Raw genomic sequence first — 21,226 nt, 5'->3', positions numbered from 1 at the left:
TGCCCAAACAGGAGACCCTACACCATATCTGTCAAATGGCAGTCCAATCTCTTATTGAAAGCTTCCAGTGATGAAGCTCCCACGACTTCTAAGGGCAAGCTGCTCCATTGACTGACTATTCTCATCCTCAGAAAATTTCTAATTTCCAGGTTGAATCTCCCCATGATCTATTTCATTCATTATTCCTTGACTGGTTTTCAGGTGCCTTGGAAAATAGCTTGAACCCATCCTCTCTGTGGCAGCCCCTCAAATATTGGAACATTGCTATCAGGTCTCCCCTGGTCCTTCTCTTCACTAGACTAGCCATGCCCAGTTACTGCAACAGTTCATCATATGTTTTAGCCAGGGGTGGGTTGCTACCGATGAAGTAGGTGACTGCTCACCAGTAGTGGCTACCAGATTGCATTAGTTAGTTAGTTAGTTGGTTGGTTAGTTAGTTAGTTGTTTGTTTACCTGCCTGCCTGCCTGTCTGTTTGTCGGTTTGTGTTGAAAAGGACCTTGCAGATCATCAAGTCCAACCCCCTGCTCAAGCAGGAAATCCTACACCTTCCCAGCCAGATGGCAGTCCAATCTCCTCTTGAATATGTCCAGAGTTGGGACGTTCACAACTTCGGCTGGCAGGCCGTTCCACTGGTTGATCACTCTGACCATCAGGAAGTTCTTCCGTATTTCTAGTTGGAATCTCTCCTTGGCCAGCTTCCATCTGTTGTTCCTCATCTGGCCTTGTGGTGCCCTGGAAAACAGTGTGACCCCCTCCTCTCTGTAGCAACCCCTTAAGTACCTGTATACAGTAATGGGCAGCCAAAATATTTACTGCCACACTGTGGATGTGGCTTATTTTGTGGGTGTGGCTTAATGACCATGTGACTGGGTAGGAGTGGCTTGCCGGCCATGTGACCAGGTGGGAGTGGCTTCCGGCCATGTGACCAGGTGGGAGTAGCTTGAACAATCATCATTGTTCAAGTGAACTGTTAAGTCCTCGACTTACAACCTTACCAGTGTCGCTCGCTGGGGTGACAATTTGCTTCACATTTCCTGTGCTCTCCTTCCTGGGTCGCCCCCCTGCCTCAGGCTGGGTAGATAGGCAAACGGGTGCTGCCAGAAGCATCAATGCTGCCAGCACCACTTCCACCCAGGCCTTTTGCTTGCACTTCAGGAGGGAGGTGATTGAGTGAGGCTGGAGGGGAGCCAAGAAGGAGGAAAGAGGAAAAAAGCAAGGAGTGCAGCAGCAGCAGGGAAAAAAAGGAGAGCCGAGCTGAGCCCAGTAATCCAGGAAGTGACAACCGCCAATCAGCTGGAGCTATGCACACATCTTCATTTCCGCCGGTGGAATTGCATTCCACCCCGTCCTGCTTGCTGCCCGTCCTTGTCTGTATACTGCTATCATGTCCCCCCTGGCCCTTCTTTTCACTAGACTATCCATGCCCAGTTCCTGCAACTTCTCTTCGTATGTCTTGGTTTCTAGTCCCTTTCTGTACCCTTTCCACAGTTTCTATGTCTCTTTTGAAGTGTGGTGACCAAAACTGAATGCAATACTCCAGGTGTGGTCTTATCAGGGCATTATAGAATCATATTAATACCTTCCTGGTCTTGGAGTGTATCCCCCAGATGATGCAGCTTAAAAATTTGTTGGCCTTTTTTTAGCCACTGCTGCACATTGCTGGCTCATATTTAGCTGGTTATCCACAAGAGTCTGAGATCTCTTTCACAGTCACTACTGCTAAGTGAGGTTCCTCCCAGTCAGTATGTGTGTCTAGGGTTTTTTCCCCTAGGTGAAGGACTTTGCTTTTCTTTTTGCGCACTCCGGTGCCAGCCTTCGGGTGCCACTATGTTTTTTCTTTAATTTTTTGTATTTTTTTATTCCGTGCATGCACAGAAGCAAAATCTTGAAAGAAGATGCTCGTGTACATGATTACAGTGAGTTTTTGCTTCTGCACATGCACGGAAGTAAAAAAAAAGTCACCAAAATCTCTCTCACACGTGCATCCCCTGACAAGATTTTGGCACATTTTTGCTTCCCCACGCATGCGTGGAAGCAAAACCACACTGGGGCGCATACAGATGCATGCGTGTAGCGCACGCACATAAGACTTAACATTTATTTATTTTATTTATTTATTGGATTTTTATGCTGCCCCTCTCTGTAGACTCGGGGCGGCTAACAACATGCTGCATGCGCAACGCATCGGTAGCAGGAGGTAGGAGCAATCCGCACGTTTTTAGCCTCCGGTCTCCTAATCATTTTTGTTGCTCTTCTCTGTACTTTTTCAACATATTTTTTATAGAGTGGTGAGCAAAATTGGATGCAGTATTCTAGGTGTGGTCTTACTAAAGCTTTATAGAGTGGTATTAGTACCTCTCTTGATCCCTGTGGAGTTGCATAGTAGAAATGTCAAGTATTTTGCAAATGTACAAACGGAATAAGATAAGAGGTTTGACCAGGCTGGTTCTTTGCAACATGTCTGCAACAACGTTTGTGTCAGCAGTCCAGAGTCAATCCAGGTAGCAATATTCCCTTTGAACCCAAATGTCAGAGAGCTCTTGCCACCATGGCACAAGGTTATTGGCTTAGCAGCCTAGTTAACATGAAACGCCCTCCAAGTGCCTCCCCAGGGACATATTGGACGCAATCAGGCAACGTGACATTGTTTGCTCTTTGGAAAGACAAGTGTGCACATGGGCCTTTTGTGTATAACCCAAGCCGTTCTTTTCCTTCCCTGCCTCCGATCCCCTATCATTTATTGACTTAGGTTCCTCACTGTAATAAAATAAATATCAAACTGAATAAGGCAGCTGAGGGTGCAATCTTGCTGACTGCGATCTAGCTGATAAGGGGATCATCAAACTTTGATTGAATTGCAAGTTTATGGTCAGTTTTTTCCTGGGGAAGCTCCATCTGTTCCATCCTGCCCTGCCCCATCTTCAAACTAGCCCCATACTTCTAATCGTCAATTTAGGACAATGTGTTTAGTGACCAACATTACAACAGCTCTGAAAAAAGTGACTAGGAGAAGAGGAAGGTTTTTTTAAAAAACATTAGAATGTTGTGATTTTAGAAATGTTTTTAAAGAAAATGTTTTATAATTGGGGGGGGGGAGTATTTTTTCCCTTTAAAGAATCTGAAAGAATACAGTGAATTTTTTTAATACAAGGGTGATAATTTATAAAGATTATTAAGTGTACATGGAAAGGCATATTATTTCAACAGCAAGGAATTATTATTTATTAGATTTGTATGCCGCCCCGAGTCTTCGGAGAGGGGCGGCATACAAATCTAACAAATAATAATAATAATAATAATAACAATAATAATAAAGGAAGGTAAAGCAGAAATTGTTAAATGGATTGCTTTATTAAAAAAGAATATATTTGTTTTTTATTTGGATATCAATTCTGGATTTTGCGCTTGTAATGAAAAAACGAAACAGGTAGTTACATAAATGGCTAGTTATATATTACTGTGCAAAAGTAAAAAGTTTAGGTTGTGATGTTATCTTGTAATGTGCTAAAAAGAGTCAAACACAATGGCTTTTTCTTCTTCTTATACTTCATATTTTCTTCTCCCCTTCTTTTTCCTTCCCTTCCTTTCCTACTTTTATTTTTCTTTCTATTTCATACATTGATAAAACAATAGAAACCATATTAGAAAAAAGTGACTAATGACCATATTTGCCCAAGATGTGGGCATCAATGACCATCCCAAACAAAGCCCATTGAGAAGCTATCAATAAAATTGCAAGCTTCAGTCACACTAATGTCTCACATATTGACTGATTCATATAACAACCACAGTGAGGGCGAGGTTGTAAGTCCATCATGGTCTTGCTTAACAACCACATCACTTAGTGCTGGCCCCTGTCTCAAATAATTTGCAAGCCTGCTTTTGTTCCATTGTACATTTTCTTGATAATAACAACAATAACAAAAATGTCAAATACAGCCTAAACATTTGGCTGGCAAACTCTATCGGAGATGACAATAAATGATAAGAAGCCTGAAAAAAACTTGCAGCCTAATTTTGCTTTGTTATAATCTTGCTATAGAAATTTGTGTGTGTCCCAGCATACCAGTTGGGGAATTCAGGGAGCTGAAATAGACACAATCTAAAATTGTTGAGGTTGAACACTGTTCTAGAACCATAGAGTTCCAGTAGCCCTTGCATTGCCTGCTTCCTAACCTGGCCTTCCTGGGAGGACTGACACCACTCCTCCTTGAACTCTGCTGCCCTGCCCTACCTACCGTTTTCAAGAGGCGGTTCCTCCTTAGCTTGTCCACACACGTCAGAAAGTTCAGTGTGACTGACAGCAGGGTTGTCCTGAATGCTCATTTCGTTGACCCATGTTGGAAGACTAGTCCTCCAACTCATGATGTATCTTGAGATATCGTGCAAGATCATGGTAGAGTCCTTGGGAGGCTGGAATGAGTCAGTATCATATATTATTCATCAGGACTAGTCTGACTGCTAATCAGTTGATAAAACCACACATCCCATTATCTACTGATTCAAATCTGACATATTTGGTAGCTTTGTATTCTGTCCTGGATGTGTGTGATAGACACCAGTGATCCAATCAGCTAAAATGAAGCCCTCAGGTAATCTTTAATTGCAGGCAGGTAGCTATTTATTTATTTATTTATTTATTTGTTTGTTTGTTTATTCCAATACACAATGAGGGTTTTAGTGGGTATATATCTATATACACATAATAAAATACATGATGAAGGTTATAGAGGAGATACTCATAGTAAAATATATCTAAGAAATAATAGAAAAGAAGATATAGTAATAGAACATATCAATGAAAGAATAGAAGGAGATATAGGAATAGAAGAAAGGTATAGGAGATATAGGAGAGATTATATATGTGTGTGTGTATATATATGTATGTATGTATGTATGTATGTATGTATGTATGTATATATATATAAAATAAATAAATAAAATGTTTTTAGCTGAAATTTTAAAATTAAGGGAGACTAGGATGGTACCATTTCGGCCTTGTTCAGGCTTCATCAGCTAGCCACACCCTTCCTTACTGGGATTCGATCTGGCAGCTTCTGCCTTATAAGGCAGAGAATTAACAGTTGAGCCACCAGACCTGATCCCTCCAGCTCTGTACCAGGGAGGGGCTATATGTTTTTTTGGTTTTTTTGGTAGATTTTCATGGGTACAGGTACCACACCCAGCCACCAGTATTTATAGAAGGAAGGCAGCTCAGGTATTGCTGTGTTCGCCCTAGAACAAGGACACAAACACCAGCCTGAAGATGACGAGTGGGACCTCGTCGAAACGTCGCCAGAAATTTCCAAATCCTACACGGGAAGAAACCCGAATATACCAAGACCTCATATATATACATATATATATATATATATATGTGTGTGTGTATATATACATATATATAGACTACAGGAGATACGGTAAATAAAAACTTACAACATCTACAACATCTTACATTGGTTTGATTTTTCCTTTGGTTATTGAGCCTGGGTTGCAACTCAACCTTGTTTTGGGCAATTGCCAGTACGCTGGGCTCTTAAGAATGGACTATACCAGTGTTGACAAACCTTTTAGGTATCGAGAGCTGGAAACCAGAAGAGCAATTCCTGAGCTGAGCTTCCAATTTCCGACATGAACATGTGCATCAAATCACTTGCATATGTAAAAGCCATGCATGGTGGAAAATGGAAGCTCAGCTTCTCATGCATATGCATGCCAGCGAACTGCTCTGGTTTCCGACACTCCCACACGTGCAAAGACATCTCAGAACTTGGAAGAGCAATGGGTGACAGTTGGTGTACCCGAAGACATGGCTCTATGTGCCACTTCCGGCACACATGCTATAGGTTCAGAATTGCCTGGCCTGGTTGGTTTTAATGGCCCATTCTTCCAAATAGTGCCCAGCTAGATGATGGCATCTAATCAACTGTAGCTGGCAATGCAAAGCTAAACAGGGTTGGATTAGGTTAGAAATTATCAAGATCACTAGAAAACAGGGGTGGGCTACTGCCCAGAACACAGTGGGGTAGCAAAAATGGAGCTCCACCTCAGAGCACCCAATTTGCACTGAAAGATGTTGAAAGAAAATGCAAGGTGTCCTGCATAAGCCACAGTGTGGTAGTAAAAATTTTGGTAGCCTTTCACTGCTAGTAAATCTGTATTTTTGAGAAACAAACAAAAAATCCTGGAAGAAAAATACAGGTGGTTCTCGACTTACTAGTTCATTTAGGGACTATTCCAAGTTACAATGACAATGAAAAAAATAATATACCTGTTCCCACAGAACCATTGCAGCATCCTCATGGTCATGAGTTCAGAATTTGGATGCTTGACAATTGTCATGTATATATGACGGTTGCAGTGTTCTAGGGTGATGCAATCACCTTTTGCAACCATCTGACAAGCAAGATTGCTTTGTTAAGGGAGAGAGTTATGAAGTGAGTTATATTCCATTTTACAACCTTAGTTGTTGCTCTTGTTGTTGTTGTTGTTGTTGTTGTTATTATTATTGTTGTTGTTATTATTATATTATTATTATTATTATTATTATTATTATTATTATTATTATTATTATTATTATGTCAATACAACACAGCAAACGAGATCACTATGCTGGATTTCATATTTCATCACCAGTCGGGCACTTCTCAAGCACTTTGGACTGTGTGATGTAACGGCGAATTATGTTTGCCGATCCCAGTAAAGTGGCCTTTTGCAATTGACAGATGGAGATTTTGTCAATTCCAATGGTTTTCAAACGTCCGCTGAGATCCTTTGGCACTGCACCCAGCGTGCCTAGTAACACTAGGACCAATTTCACTGGCTTATGCCACAGTCGTTACAGCTCGATTTTTAGATCTTCGTATTTCACTAATTTCTCTAGCTGCGTCTCAATTCTGCTGTCCCCTGGGATTGCGATGTCGATGATCCATACTTTCTTTTTTCCCACAATCAGGATGTCTGGTGTGTTATGCTTCAGAATTCGGTCAGTCTGAAGTCAGAAGTTCCTCAGTAGTTTTGCTTGCTTTAATTTAAATTATTATTATTATTATTATTATTATTATTATTATTATTATTATTTAGATTTGTATGCCGCCCTTCTCCGAAGACTCGGGGCGGTGTTGCCACAGATGTTAGGTGAATCACTACAATTAAGTTAATAAAGGGTTTTTACAAGTGAATCTGATTCCCCATTGAAGGCAGCAAAAAGTGATCACATGAACCTGGGACATTGCAACCATCATAAATCTTTTTTTAAAATAAATTTTATTTGTTTTTGATCTTTCAACATCTCATGTCATGAGCATTTGCCCCACCTAAGCATCTCTAAAATCCTGAGGCCTTCCCCTCCCCATGACATATAATTCTTATTATTCAAAAAGTGAACTAGTCACACGGAGGAAGCCTAAAAGGCCATTAACTAGGTTTAAACAAGGTTCCAATTGCCCCCATTAAAAATGAAATTGCCCCCATTGAAAATGAAACCACCCTGCTGTGGGGTGTGGGCCCAGTGAAGGGCTAACAAAATTTTTACTACCACACTACCCCTGCATGAACCCCAGGTTGGGAACTAGGGGTCTAAAAACTTATTTATGCCCTCTGGCTTGGGGCTATTAATTACTTGCCCCTTGGCCGACAAACGAAATGTATGTTTGTTGTGTGAATGGGAGTGATTGATTTTTAATAAGTTTGGGTTTTAGATTAGTTAATTTTATAGTTAATTGGATTTAAGATGTTTTCATTTTTTAAAATATGTTGTAAGCTGTCCCGAGTCCACGGAGAGGGGTGGAGTATAATAATATAATATAATTAATATAATATAATATAATTATAATATAATAATATAATATAATTATAATATAATATAATATCACATCACATCATATAACAACACAGCACAACAAACATAACATAACATAACATAAAAAAATAAATTCTGGAGCCAACCGGAACCATAGAGTCTTCTCTTACAATGGCATCCTTTTTCCCCTATCTGTTCTAACTGAAAGCCCTATCAATTGTGGAGCCGACCTTGTCATAGAGTCTTTTCCTGATGCACTGTGCTTTCCCCCTTCCCCATAACTGGAAGCTCCTCTCAAAATTTGATGCCAACTAGCGACATGGAGCCGCAGCAGAGGGATGGAAGAGCCATATGCAGCTGCTCCAGAGCCACGGGTTGCCAACCCCTGGACTAGCCAAACCCAAACTCCGCAGCCATTCTTCTAATTTTCTAATGTGATATGGGAACCCTTTCAATTGGTATAGTTTCAACTTTTCTTCATCTGACTCAACTCACTCTGTCTTCTAAGGAGGATGGGTGAGATCAAACACAAGGTGGGAAAGGTCATTCCCAGAATTGCTTGTATATGATAGGTGTGAATCAGCTGATATTTCAGGTGCATTCTTAACATTTTGTCTTTTAAGTCCCCATGTCTTGGAGAATATGGGCTATAATCTCTGGGAAAATCTCTTTGCAAAGCAGCACGTATTAACGGTGCTTTGGGGGAAAAAAGAACTATTGCACAAAGAGAGCAAATGTAATAAATAAAATAAAATCAACATGCAAGTAGTCCTCACTTTAAGATCACAATTGGGATGAGGAGTTCCACTCACTAAGTGGTTATTAAGTGAATCATTGTGCCTGATTTTACAATTTATTTATTTGCCCTATGAAATTACGCAATCATTGTTTGCTGTTATTAAGCAAATCTGGCTTCCTCCATTGACTTTGCTCAGCAAGAGCTGGCTGTTGTAGGAAGTTAGCACACACACCTTTACTAGGAAAATTATATGCACTGCTCAAAAAAATAAAAGGAACACTTGAAAAACAGAAATATAACTTCACGTAAATCAAACTTCTGTGAAATCAAACAGTCCACTTAGGAAGCCACACTGATTGACAGTCATTTCACATGCTGTTGTGCAAATGGAATAGTTGTGCAAATGAAATATTCAATTCATTCAGATGTATGAAGTGTTATTTCAGTGTTTCCTTTATTTTTTGGAGCAGTATATTTTAGGAAATATTAATAGGATAGAGTATTTCCCCTAAAAGAAATTTGGCCCCCTCTCCACCTTCATCAGTGGGCCATTAAGGTCTCTCTCTCTCTCCTCCTCCTCCTCCTCTCCCACCCGCTTATCATACAAGCATAGTGGTGAGAACAACAACCGTCCCCAAGTCACTTTTTCAACTCTTATATGCGTATACATATACATATATACAGACAGACAGACATACAGTATACACCTCCTCACATTTTGTAAATATTTCAATACTGTATATCTTTTCATGTGACAACACTGATGAAATGACACTTGGTTACAATGCAGAGCAGTGGTTCTCAACATGGGGTCCATGTCCCACAAGGGGCCAATTTTACTTTTAAGGAGGGCAATTGAAAACTTGTTTAAACCAGGTTAATGGCCTTTTAGGCTTCCTCTGCTTGAGTAGGAGTTCACTTTTTGAATAGTAAGGATTGTATGTCACAGGCAGGGGGCATCAGGATTTTAGAGATGCTTAGGTGGCCAAAAATAGGTTGGGAACCACTGATGTATAGAGCTTGTATAACAGTGTAAATGTGCTGTCTCCTCAAAATAATGCAACACACAGCCACTGGAGACGTTGGGAAGGCTTTTAACAAGTTTTGTGGTTTTATTAGTTGAATTTTAGCTAAGTGTGAGTATTACCTACTGTTTGTCTTTACTAGTTGTTGGCTTGCTGTTATGCCCTTTATTAAAAGGGCATTATAAATAAATCATCATCATCATCTAAACTGCTGGCAACAAAAGTGAATACTGTACACCCCTAACTGATAATATCCAAATGTCCATACATATACTGCTCAAAAAATAAAGGGAACACTCAAATAACACATCCTAGATCTGAATGAATGAAATACTGTATTCTCATTGAATATTTTGTTCTGTACGAAATTGAATGTGCACAACAGCATGTGAAATTGATTGTCCATCAGTGTTGCTTCTTAAGTGGACCGTTTGATTTCACAGAAGTTTGATTTAATTGGCGTTATATTGTGTTGTTTAAGTGTTCTCTTTATTTTTTTGAGCAGTGTACATCCACATCCACACATACATTCCTTTGAGAGCAGGCATCAGTTTTATTTTTTAATGTGTGCCAGCGCATTCACTGAAAAAAAAAAGACAATAAAGGTGGTCTTGTTCTATCTGACCTTATTCCCCTAGTATTAGAACCAGTAGGGAGCAAAACTTTCACAATCCCACACCCACGCATAAGCACCGCCTGACGCTCTAAAAATAAAATCGACTTTAAAAAGAAAGACTATTAAAAAACGGGAAGGTTTCCCCCCCCCCCCCGCCCCCGAAAAGTTTAGGCGAGGTGGAAGTGGGGAGGCAAGTTGGGAATTCCCTCTCTCTAAGCAAATCGTTCTGCGGTCGTATTACTCAGATATCTCGGCGTGGATTTCTGGAAGCGGGAGGAAGCAGCTCCATCGTCCACGTGCGTTCGCACGCTCGCCGGCCGCGCGTGTCCGGGAGACTGATCAGTGGAAATCCCGGCTTCGCATCGGCGCTTCCCGGACACTCCCGCCCCCCGCGCGCTTCCAGGCGGGGCCGGGGCCGAGGCGCCTCCGGAGGTGCATGAATGAAGTGGGCGGGGCGTAGCTTTAGGTGTGACGAGAACGCCGGGGTCGCTCGGGGCAACCTTTGTTGCCGGCACAGGGAGCCCCCCTATTGGCCGGCGCGATGATGACGACACGTTCTTTCTGTTTAGAAGGCCGGCCGAGCCTCCGCTCTCCCGCAGAGCGAACGCGATTCCCTGGAGGAACCTTCGGAAGCAGCGGGGAAAGAAAAGAAGAAAGAAAGAAAGAAAGAAAGAAAAACTCGCATCAATGGCCAACCAGCGGGAAGAAAGGTCAGCGTGGGAAGCCTTTCCATTTAACCGGGTTGCTCCGGGGAGGCGGATTGCTGGAGCTGGGTAGAACAATTAAGGGTCTATCTGCATTGATGACTGCCTTCTGGTTTGTGTGTGTGTGCTTGTGTGTCTGGATGACAACTCCCATTATCCCCGGCCGCAGATCGAAGTAGTCATCCGACACGTCTAGATGGCCTCGGGGTGTTGAAAGCGATTTTAAGGAGTCCCGGCTTTTGGGAAGGTGGGGTGTGTGGACGTTTTTCAGTATCTTTTTTTTTAAAGGAAGCAATTCCCCCTAAATTTTTATCTCATGCTTTTAATGCTGTAAAATTTACAAATTAAATAATCTGGGGATAATCCTCGGAAGAGTCTGAGCGGTTGGGTAGATTATAACTGTTATTAGGTACCATTGTGTGTCTGCTATATGGGGTCGCGCCCTTTAGTTGACCTCAAGGCTTTTGATCTCTATAAGGACAGATTTGTGTAATTGTCTCCTTCGTTGATATTCTTCTAGGCAACGTTTCTCAAATCTGGGCAACCTTAAAATGGTGTGGATGTCAACTCCCAGAATTCCCTAGCCAGCCTCTGTAGAATTCTGGGAGTTGAAGTTCGCACATCCTAAATTGAGCAAGCTTGAGAAACATTGGTGTAAGACCACTGTGACTTTTCTTGGTGTCTCCCATCCTAATATATTAAGGTTCTCTCCCCCCTCCAAATCAGTTGTGGTCTGCTGTCTTCTGTGACATTTTCATCATCATACCATGGTAGTAGTAGTGGTAGTAGTAGTAGTAGTAGTAGCAGCAGCTTTTCCATCCAAGCGGTTCATAAACCATGACTTGATACCAGGTCCCAATTTTAATAGTGGATGATTTTAACTTGCCTACTTTTTTGTATGGGGTGGTGGTGTTGCGTTCTCCATCTCCTCTTTTCAGGTATCTATCCCTTATTGTGATTATGGTTCCTTCCTTCTTTGCTGTTGAGCTACAGTCAGCTGTGGGAAAAGAGGTTTCAAGTGGGAATTTGGGGTTTTGCTAGGAAAATAAAATTGAAAAAGGGTCCAGCATAGGAGTTTTAAGAACTGGGCACAAGAGTTGGAAATCGTGGCAAATCAATACATTACTGCTATTGATCAATTACATTCCTGGAGTAGCATAGAAACAGCTATGTAGCTTCTTTAGACTGAAAGATCTTACCCTTCATGTGCCAGATTTAATGTGCATATTTTATCTCACCTGCTTCTTTATTCATAACAGTTATACAGCCATACATACAGTATTTCCAACAGTAAATTGACGTTTGAAATACTGTAGCTCAAATTTCCCATATGTGAGCAGCGGAATTGGTTTTGCCTAGCTTTCCATCACCTACAATAATGTATGCCAGGACTAGCTAGGAATTCTGGGAGTTGAAGTCCTAAAGGATCTCCTTTGAGATTGCAAAGGTTTTTCTGCTTCCATCTGCTGTTTGCAACCTGCAAAGTAAATTAGTGCTGTTGTCAATCTGCTTTAAAATGTATATGTAAATTTGTGTCCCTTAGGGTTTCAAGAAGACATTTGAATTCATGTCTGAAATGACTTTTTGCCTTTGGTGTACTAGTAGGTGCAGTTAGAACATGCAAAGAAAGTAGCAAGGATGAGTGAAAAATTGAGGATCTATTTGAAGTGCGTGTTAATATGATGCCTCATAATGAAAATTTTCTCTGAACTAATTTGAGGAAACTTGAGTCATTTTTAATTTCGAAGGAGACTGAGAATGTCTTTTTATGACTTCAAGTTCCCAGATTGCTCATGTTTTTGATGTGGTTTCTGTATCTTTCTGCCTGTAAAAAATGAAATTATTATTTTACCCCTCACTGTTTGAGAATGGAAAGCCCGAGAATATTGTGGTTTCCAGAGTTGGCTTATGTGGTTTGGACAAAAAAAATATTCTGTATGAGGTTACATTGAACAGGTTCTTATCGCCACTGATTTCTGAGATCATTTTTTTTAAAGATGAAGTTTGATTTCAATTAAGATGCCAATTGTTCCAAACTCTGGAAAGCGAATATAGTAAGATTCTTGTGAAAGAGAAAGATAAGTGGAGAGAAAAGTGAGAAAACCAAATTGTTACATCCCAGTAAGATCCTAAGGCACATTTAATTTTTTTTTAAGTTTACAAGAAGTTCTTCATTTGAAACCCTTTGTTTTAGTGATCTTTCCAAATTACAGTGCAGTGGTACTGAAAAAAGGGACCCTTCTGAAATTTATTCACATGACTCGCTGCAGCATCCCCATGGTCATGTGATCAAAATTTAGGTAATTGTATTTAGGACAGTTGAATAGTCCCGAGTTCACATGAAATGCAAATAAATAAAAAATGTGTTCATTTGTAATCTTCACAGCCAGCTTCTGATCAGCAATGCCAATGGGGCAATCCATTTAATGGCTGCATGTTTCACTTAACGACTTCGCAGTTATTAAGTGAACAAATGAGGCAAAAAAGTTATTAATAAGGGGACAAAATTTAACAACTGCCTTGCCTTGCAATATATTTTGAGGTGCAATTGTAGTCGCAAGTTGAGGACAACCTGTATTTTATGCTTGCACAATTAACCAGGCAATCTTCAACCTTTAGAAAATTCAAACCGAAATTGCCAGTTAAGGATAGGAAAACAAAAGTAGTTTATACTTTATTAGCAATAATAACTAATTGTTTTATCAGGATCTTGAGTATTGATTCTGATATAGCGTCAGAGATTTATCACTGTCCTTGGGGAATCTGCAGCAAGGGAGAAAATACAATAGGTCAAAGAGCAAGAAAGACATAATAATGTTGGCAAGAATTTAGAGTTCAAGGTTTGGCAATCTGGACTCCTGTTCCACTTCTGCCTTCCTGTATCTGTTTAGCCTGGCTTGATATTAAATTTATGGTTAATCCATGTCTGTAGCGAGGAACATCCTAAATGGGTAATATTTAAAAAGAAGAGAAGCAAAGGCTATGGCCGTGACGACAAGCTATAAGGAATTATATAAGCAACTTTGTTCGAGTCTTTTGAATTATTTATTTTGGTTGCAATTGATCTGATGATGCAATGGTTTTCTTAAAACAAAACCAGAAAGCTGACTCTTGAGACTCAGAGTTTGGATTTTAATGACCAAACAGATGTGTTTGTTGTTTGATATTTTTGTTTTTTTAAAATATTTTTAGGAAGAGATTTTTTGTAACAGTAAAAGCAAACTTGCAATATGAGTGGGAGGAAGGAAGGAAGGAAAAATAGGTATCTAAAAGAGAAAAAAAGTAGAAGAAAGGGGAAAAAAAGAGAAAATGTATAAAGGGGTTGCTTCCAATCTTTTTTATACCTGTTACAGATACAGTGGTACCTCTACTTAAGAACTTTTCTGGATAAGAACCGGGTGTTCAAATTTTTTTTGCGTCTTCTTAAGAACCATTTTCTACTTAAGATCCCGATCCCAGAAAAATTTCCCAGGAAATTTGAGAGCGGCATGAAGGCCCAGCCAGTTTCTTGCCATTCCACCCGGGTTTCTCTCTCTGGCGCAGTATATTGGAGGCGTGTGCTCTTCCTCGCTACCTGAGAGTCCCTCTTTTTTTTAACCCTTAAAGCTTTGGATTTTTTTGATTCCCCTCACCTTCTTCCTTCAGCAGAGACTGTCTTCCTCCTCTTCTTCTTCCTCCTCCTCCTCCTCCCATCCAAATTCCAAGCTTTTATTTCTTTCCTAATGGGTTTGCACGCATTATTTGCTTTTACATTGATTCCTATGGGAAAAATTGCTTCTACTTACAAACATTTCTACTTAAGAACCTGGTCATGGAATGAATTAAGTTCTTAAGTAGAGGTACCACTGTACATTTATTGTCTGTCTATCCCATTTTCAGCAAAAAGAACATAAAGGGTTTCCAGCCCTGAATAAATACAATTATGAGCACAGATGCATTTGGAAAATTTCGTGGTTTGAGAACTGGGTATGAGCTGAGGCTCACAATTTTATGGCATCTTTTTGGCTTACCTCATTGGTGAAAGCGGCTATTAAAAAAGATTAGATTTATGAGGTTCCAACTCAGTTGTTGCCCTATAATAGACCAGAATCCTTAATCTAGAAAATAACCTGGTTTATAGTTTTTCTTTTCAAAGGAGCAATGAAAGAAATAATGTACTAAATAAATAACATACTAAATAAATTATTTCTAGTTTGTTTAAAAACTGAAGGTAGCAAAATGAATAAAGCAAAACAGATTATGCACCCACCCAGCTACCTGCTTCAGGGAAATACATAGCTTTGTCAGCAAAATAATGTCTTTGCTTATCATTTTATCTTGGAATAGAATTCTTTATCAGTAATTCAGAATTATGACTTTGCATTTCATGGAACCATAGCCAACATCTCTTCCGATAATGTATTTTATGCAGTCTGGAAGGTTGTAATTGTTTTTTTTAATGCATTAGTAGAAAAGGCAAGAAATGTGAAAACATAACACTTCCAAACTTCTCAAAATGTTGACAGTAAAGGACAGAAGCTTGTCTACCAGTTTTACCAAAGGAATAACTTTCTTGCAACTGGTCCCTGTTAATAGGTAAATGAAGCTGAATAATATTTTGTAAAACATTGGCCTTCCCATTAAAAATGTTTGGGTAAGTAAGCAGTCCTCAGGCAAAGGCATGACTGATGCTTAATATCCAGTTCTCTAGTCATTGTCTTGTCCCATGCAATCTTTGACTCTCTTCAGAACAGTCACATGGAAAAAATGCTGATTTGAAGATCAGGAGATGGACATGGAACTTAGGTTTATAATTTGTGCTGGTATGGAGCCAATTGGTTAGGTATGCTTTTGAATCCAGTAGACTGGCATGACCCAGTGACTGATTGATAGGTCACAGCTGATGGGTCCTAAGTCTTTGCTGAATCATGATATCCACTGGGAATGTCTTGAGCAATTCACCGGCTCCCAATATTGGCCACTGGAAATGAAACATTGGGCCATACAGGGTGAGAACACTTTGCATACTAACTTAACTATAGCAATAAAGCACTGGTGGGTTTCACTTACTTTTGCTACTGGTTCAGGAATGGGAGTGCGCATGCACATAATGCTTTTGCGCATGCACAGAACATCCTTAATGACGTCTGGGCGGGTAGGTGGAGCTTCCTGACGCTACTACTGCTAGCTCGCCTGAACCATGATGTACCGGTAGAAGCCCACCACTGCAATAAAGGATATTTGTTGACCAGAAGGGTCCTTGGTGTTGTCTGAACTTGGTTGTTTTCTTGCAGATGCTTCATTATCCAAACTAGGTATCACCGCTGATGTTACCTAGTTTGGGTAATGAAACATCGGCAAGGAAATAAACCAAGCTCAGAGACACCAAGGACTCCTCCTAACTTAACTCTTCCTAGGATGAAGAAGTGGTTGAAGGAACTAATCTAAGTTGGTCCCTGGTTTAGTCTTCTGATGTTTTGAAGTTGTGCTGGAGCCCTTCTGAAGGGAACTTCTATTTACCAGAATATGTAGAGAAAAGTTATCTGAGGATGGGCTTCAGTTTGAGTCCAAAAATTCGGAAGACAAGATCTCTTGTCCTGATGACCAATACGGATTGGATCCTGCATCATTTGCTTTCAAAAATGGTAGAAGACCCAATATGGAATTGTCCATATTGAGTAAACATGATGCGGGCTATGCTGTTTATGATTTGATAGCTACCAATTTTAAGTTTTGTTTTTTGTTTTAACAAGCCTGGGGTTATAAAAGCAGTCTCTTTCTCATCTTAAATTGGAATAAAACTTGAACATCTTGGCTCCATCTGTTGATTTACTCTGAAGAAGGAAGCCTAAATTAATTCATGCTATTGAAATCTTAAGGCCAGCTTCAGTTCATATCCTTGCATTCACCATTCCCTGGATTGGAAGTTCTCAACAAAAGGCATTTTTCTATTCTTAAATCTGTCTGGGCTGTTGGTTTTTAAGATCGGAAGAGAGAGGTTCTTGATTTCCTCATCTTAAACATTTCCCTGCATTTGGGAGTTGCAATCACAAAACCATTGTGTGTGTTCTGGTATACCTTTGTTTTTACAGCTTTAGGAACCCATTGAAAACTGAAGTGGCTTTTCAATAAGAGTCTTCCTCATGATTCATCATTTCCCCATTGACTAAGTTCTTACAGTGCCCAGTTTACGTAATCCAAAAACACGACTGGGAAATTATGGGTTAGTGTCATTGTTTCTGGCAAGAGAAGGAATAACATCTTTTTGTGTCTTCTACAAGGAGATTGCATCAACTGTCTCAATATGACTTCTTGACTTGTGCCATTGCTCAGTATGGTTAAGTATGGCAACATACATGCTGCTGAGCATGGTTTACTCAAGAAGATGATAACATAAGAACACAAGTGCTTTGTTTCCCCGAAAATAAGACCCTGCCTTATGTTTTTTTAAACCCTGAAATAAGCACTTGACCTTATTGCCATGCACTCAAAATACCAATTGGGTTTATTATCAAGGAATGTCTCATTTTGGGGGAAATAGGGTAGTGTTTTGTTGGATTGGATCTCTGGCCCTTCAGCCTCTCAGTGGATGGTTTTCAGAGGGCATCCTGCTGTTATTGGTATTAGCAATAGCATTTAGACTTATATACGGCTTCACAGTGCTTTACAGCCCTCTTTAAACAGTTTACAGAGAGTAAGCATATTGCCCCCAACAATCTGGGTCCTCATTTTACCCAGCGCAGAAGGATGGAAGGCTGAGTCAACCTTGAGCCTACTGAGATTCGATTTGCCAAACTGCTGGCAGCTGGTTATCAGCTGAAATAGCTTACAGTACTGCACTTTAACCATTGTACCACCGAGGCTCTTAATTGTGGCTGATAGGAAAGGATTCCCATCCTCATAGAGTTCTGGTTGACCTCAGCAGCTTAGATGACGCCATTGCAACCCCTAGATGCGTACTTAGCATACAGTGTCCACGCCTTTCCTCTAAACATGTGGCATTTATATATTCCAGGAAGAAATATCCAGCCTTATTTAGCCAGGGGACCTCCACAAAATTTAATAGTGTCAATTCAGCCCATAATGGAAGGGCTTTTTATTGAGATTCTAGCCATCTTGCCTTCCCTTCCTTAGGGATAACCATGAGGTTTGAATGGCTCAGGTAAGCTGCTGGTTTATATAAATTGGTTATTTTTTATCTCCCAGTTCATTCTTGGGTTGTTTAGACAGCAGTGCCGTCAACATCTGATTTTGATATTAGAGAGGATACTATTGTTAATCACAGGTAGTCCTTATGTATAAGTAATCCTCTACAAATACCTACAATTGAAAACAGAATTTTTGTTGCTAAGGAAGGTGGTTTTTCAGTGAGTCGAGTTTGCTATCATTTTTGTTATGATTGTGAATTGAGTCACTGCAGTTAAATGAATTGAATGTCTATGCCAAGGATCGACAAACCCAGGCGCCTGGTCGCCAGTGGCGCCTAGAAAATGTTGTCTGGCGCCTAGAAAATGTTGCCTGCTGTACTGCAGCGTTTCCCAACCGGTGTGCCGCGAGACATGGCCAGGTGTGCCGCTAAGCTCCAGCTGGGCGGGGCGCTGCCGGTACTTCCGTCCTGGGGCTCCCGCTCGCAGCTGTCCCCCGCCTCCTGCTCGATGCCGCGGTTTTCGGCGCTCTCCTGCTGGGCGCCAAAGAAGGAAGGCAGGAAGAAGGAGAGCTTTATTCTTCGCGCCTTTTCCCCGCCTTCCTTCTTTGGGACCCAGCAGGAGAGCGCCGAAAACCGCGGCATCGAGCAGGAGCCGGTTGACAGCTGTGAGCGGGAGCCCCAAGAGGAAGTACCGGCAGCACCCCGCCCAGCTGGAGCTTCTCCTGCGTCGACGGCAAGTTTCCTTTGTGGCCCGGCGGGAGGGCACTGGCGATGGGAGCGGGGGGCGGGGGCGGCCACAGTGGCCGCAGGCAGTCGTGGGGAGATGGCGGCGGCGAGAGGGAGCGCTCTCTCTCTCTCTCTCAGCTGACTGCAAGCGGGAGCCCTGACGGTGGCGGTTGGACGTGCTGCTAGACGTCGTACATGCTGGCGCTGCGGGCCTGGCATATACGGTGTCCAGCAGCATGTCCAGCTGCCGCCGTCAGGGCTCCCGCTTGCAGTCAGCTGAGAGAGAGAGAGAGAAAGAAAGAAAGAGAGACATATAAGAGAGGCAGAGAGAGAGAGAAAGAGAGACATAGCAAGAGAGGCAGAGAAAGAGACAGAGCAAGAAAGAGAGGCAGAGAAAGAGACAGAGAGAAAGAGAGACATAGCAAGAGAGGCAGAGAGAGAGAGACAGAGCAAGAAAGAGACGCAGAGAAAGAGACATAGCAAGAGAGGCAGAGAGAGAGAAAAAGAAAGAGAGACATAGCAAGAGAAAAAGAGAGACTTAGCAAGAGAGGCACAGAGAGAGAGAGAAAGAGAAAGAAAGAGAGACATAGCAAGAGAGACAGAGAGAGAGAGAGAAAGAGAAAGAAAGAGAGATAGCAAGAGAGGCAAAGAGAAAGAAAGAGACATATAGCAAGACAGTGAAAGAGAGAGAGAGAGCAAGAGAGAGAGAAAAGCAAGAAAGAGATAGCAAGAGAGACAGAGAGAGAGAGAGAGCAAAGGAGAGAGAAAGACATAGAGGAAGGGAAGGAGGGAGAGAGAAAGAGAGCAAAAAGAGAGAAAGAAAGAGGGATGGAGAGAGAGAAAGAAGGGAAGGAAGGAAAAGAGAAAGAGGGAGAAATAGAGCGAAAGGGAGGAAGAGAGAGGGTTTTTTTGTCCAAACTTTTCTTTAGCCCCCCCCCCCCCCGCCCCCCCCCCCTTTCAGTGTTCCCCGGGATTTTGAAAATATGAATAATGTGCCGCGGCTCAAAAAAGGTTGGGAAACACTGCTGTACTGTATGTATACAGTATATTTTTCCCGCCTTGTGTTTACGCCCAGAAATGGTACATCTTGGCTTCCGTAGCTCCGCCCATCAACCTCGGAGCGAGCTGCTTTCCCAGCGTCCCCTGCGCTTGCGTGCGTCTCTCCCTCCCCCCCTTGCCTCCATTCCGCCTCCTACTCGAACCCCTTCACTCCCCCCCACCGCACACAGACGCTCCGATCTTGGCCGCTCACCCGCCTTCGGAGAGAAGCGGAAGCCCCTCCCCTCCCGGCGTGAGGTTTTGTTCATTCCTCCTCCGGCCGCGTGCGCGGTGACTTCCGACCAGTAACCCCTCCTCCCCCCTCCCCCCCTCACCCGCGTCCCCGGCCCGGTCTCCCTTTCCTTCTTCTCTGTTTCGGTTTCTGACTAACGGTCTCCCCTCGGATCCCGACGGGAGTACAGCAGAGCCGGCTCGGCGGAGCCAGGCCTGCGCCGGGGGGGAGGGGGTGAAAGCGATGTCAGGTGGAGACTCGGCAAAAAAACAAGTTTGCTTAAAAAAAATTCTGGCTCCTAAATTTTTTGGCTGGCTCCTAGATTCTGAACAACTTTGTCGACCCCTGGTCTATGCAAATTCTCAGTCATTCAGGTCATTGTTGTCCCAAGGGTGCTTTTTTCAAAAGGCATTTGGATTTCCTTTGCTTTTCCTTGAAGATGTTTTGCTTCTCCTCCAAGAAGCTTCTTCAGGCACGGCCTGGATGACCGAGAATCTCTATAGACCAAGGGTAGGCAAAGTTGGCTCTTCTATGACTTGTGGACCTCAACTCCCAGAATTCCTGAGCCAATAATGCCAGCTCAGGAATTCTGGGAGTTGAAGTCCATATGTCATAGAAGAGCCAACTTTGCCTACCCCTGCATAGACATTTTAAGCTATGCAGAATTGAAGAAGCTTCTTGGGTGAGAAGCGAAACATCTTCAAGGAATCAAAGAGAAACTCCAGTTGCCTCTTGAAAAAGCACCTTTGGGTCTTCCAAGAGACCTTGACCACTTTTTAACTTTTAGACTCAGGCATCGCTCTCCATTGGAGACCTCTTAAGCGTTGACCCAAGCCTTGTTGAAACCAAGTCTTTTCACACTGCCTGTTTCACAAGAAAAGGTATGACGAATGCTTGGGACAGGATCAAAGCTCCAGTCCGCAAACAGTCTCAAATAAAGTTCTTGTCCCGGTGAGCAAGCGGGACTTCTTGTTCCTGTTCTGAGTGCGTGCACAAGTACACGGAAGGCTGTGCTGCAACACAAATTCCTTTTTGGTAGACTAGGAACCAATGAGGCATTTTCCTGGCTCACACACCCTTCAGGAGATCAGCCAATCAGGAGCTACAGATGCCAAAGGAGCCTCTGTTTTTTTCTTCCTCCTATACCAATTGTAGAAGGAAGTTTTATGAGGCAAAGTCAGGTGCTCTGCCTTCATTGGGGGTAGTTATGGGTTTCTT

The 21,226-nt window shown here is 42.0% G+C and overlaps 1 protein-coding gene across 1 annotated transcript in view; it reads left to right on the top strand.

Moving 5' to 3' along the window:
- Positions 1-10,773: 10,773 nt before the first annotated feature.
- Positions 10,774-21,226, top strand: part of PNP (purine nucleoside phosphorylase) — a 38,878-nt gene continuing 28,425 nt past the window's right edge. Inside the window, exon 1 of the mRNA XM_070726805.1 lies at positions 10,774-10,892. Coding sequence (XP_070582906.1) covers positions 10,870-10,892 — 23 coding nt within the window. The 5' untranslated portion in view covers positions 10,774-10,869. The remainder of the gene's footprint in view (positions 10,893-21,226) is intronic.

Source organism: Erythrolamprus reginae, chromosome Z, assembly GCF_031021105.1.
Source record: "Erythrolamprus reginae isolate rEryReg1 chromosome Z, rEryReg1.hap1, whole genome shotgun sequence".
In the NCBI taxonomy this organism is placed as follows: Eukaryota; Metazoa; Chordata; class Lepidosauria; order Squamata; family Dipsadidae; genus Erythrolamprus; species Erythrolamprus reginae.
Note: the sequence above shows the minus strand (reverse complement) of the source record. Positions and strands in the feature narration are given on the sequence as shown.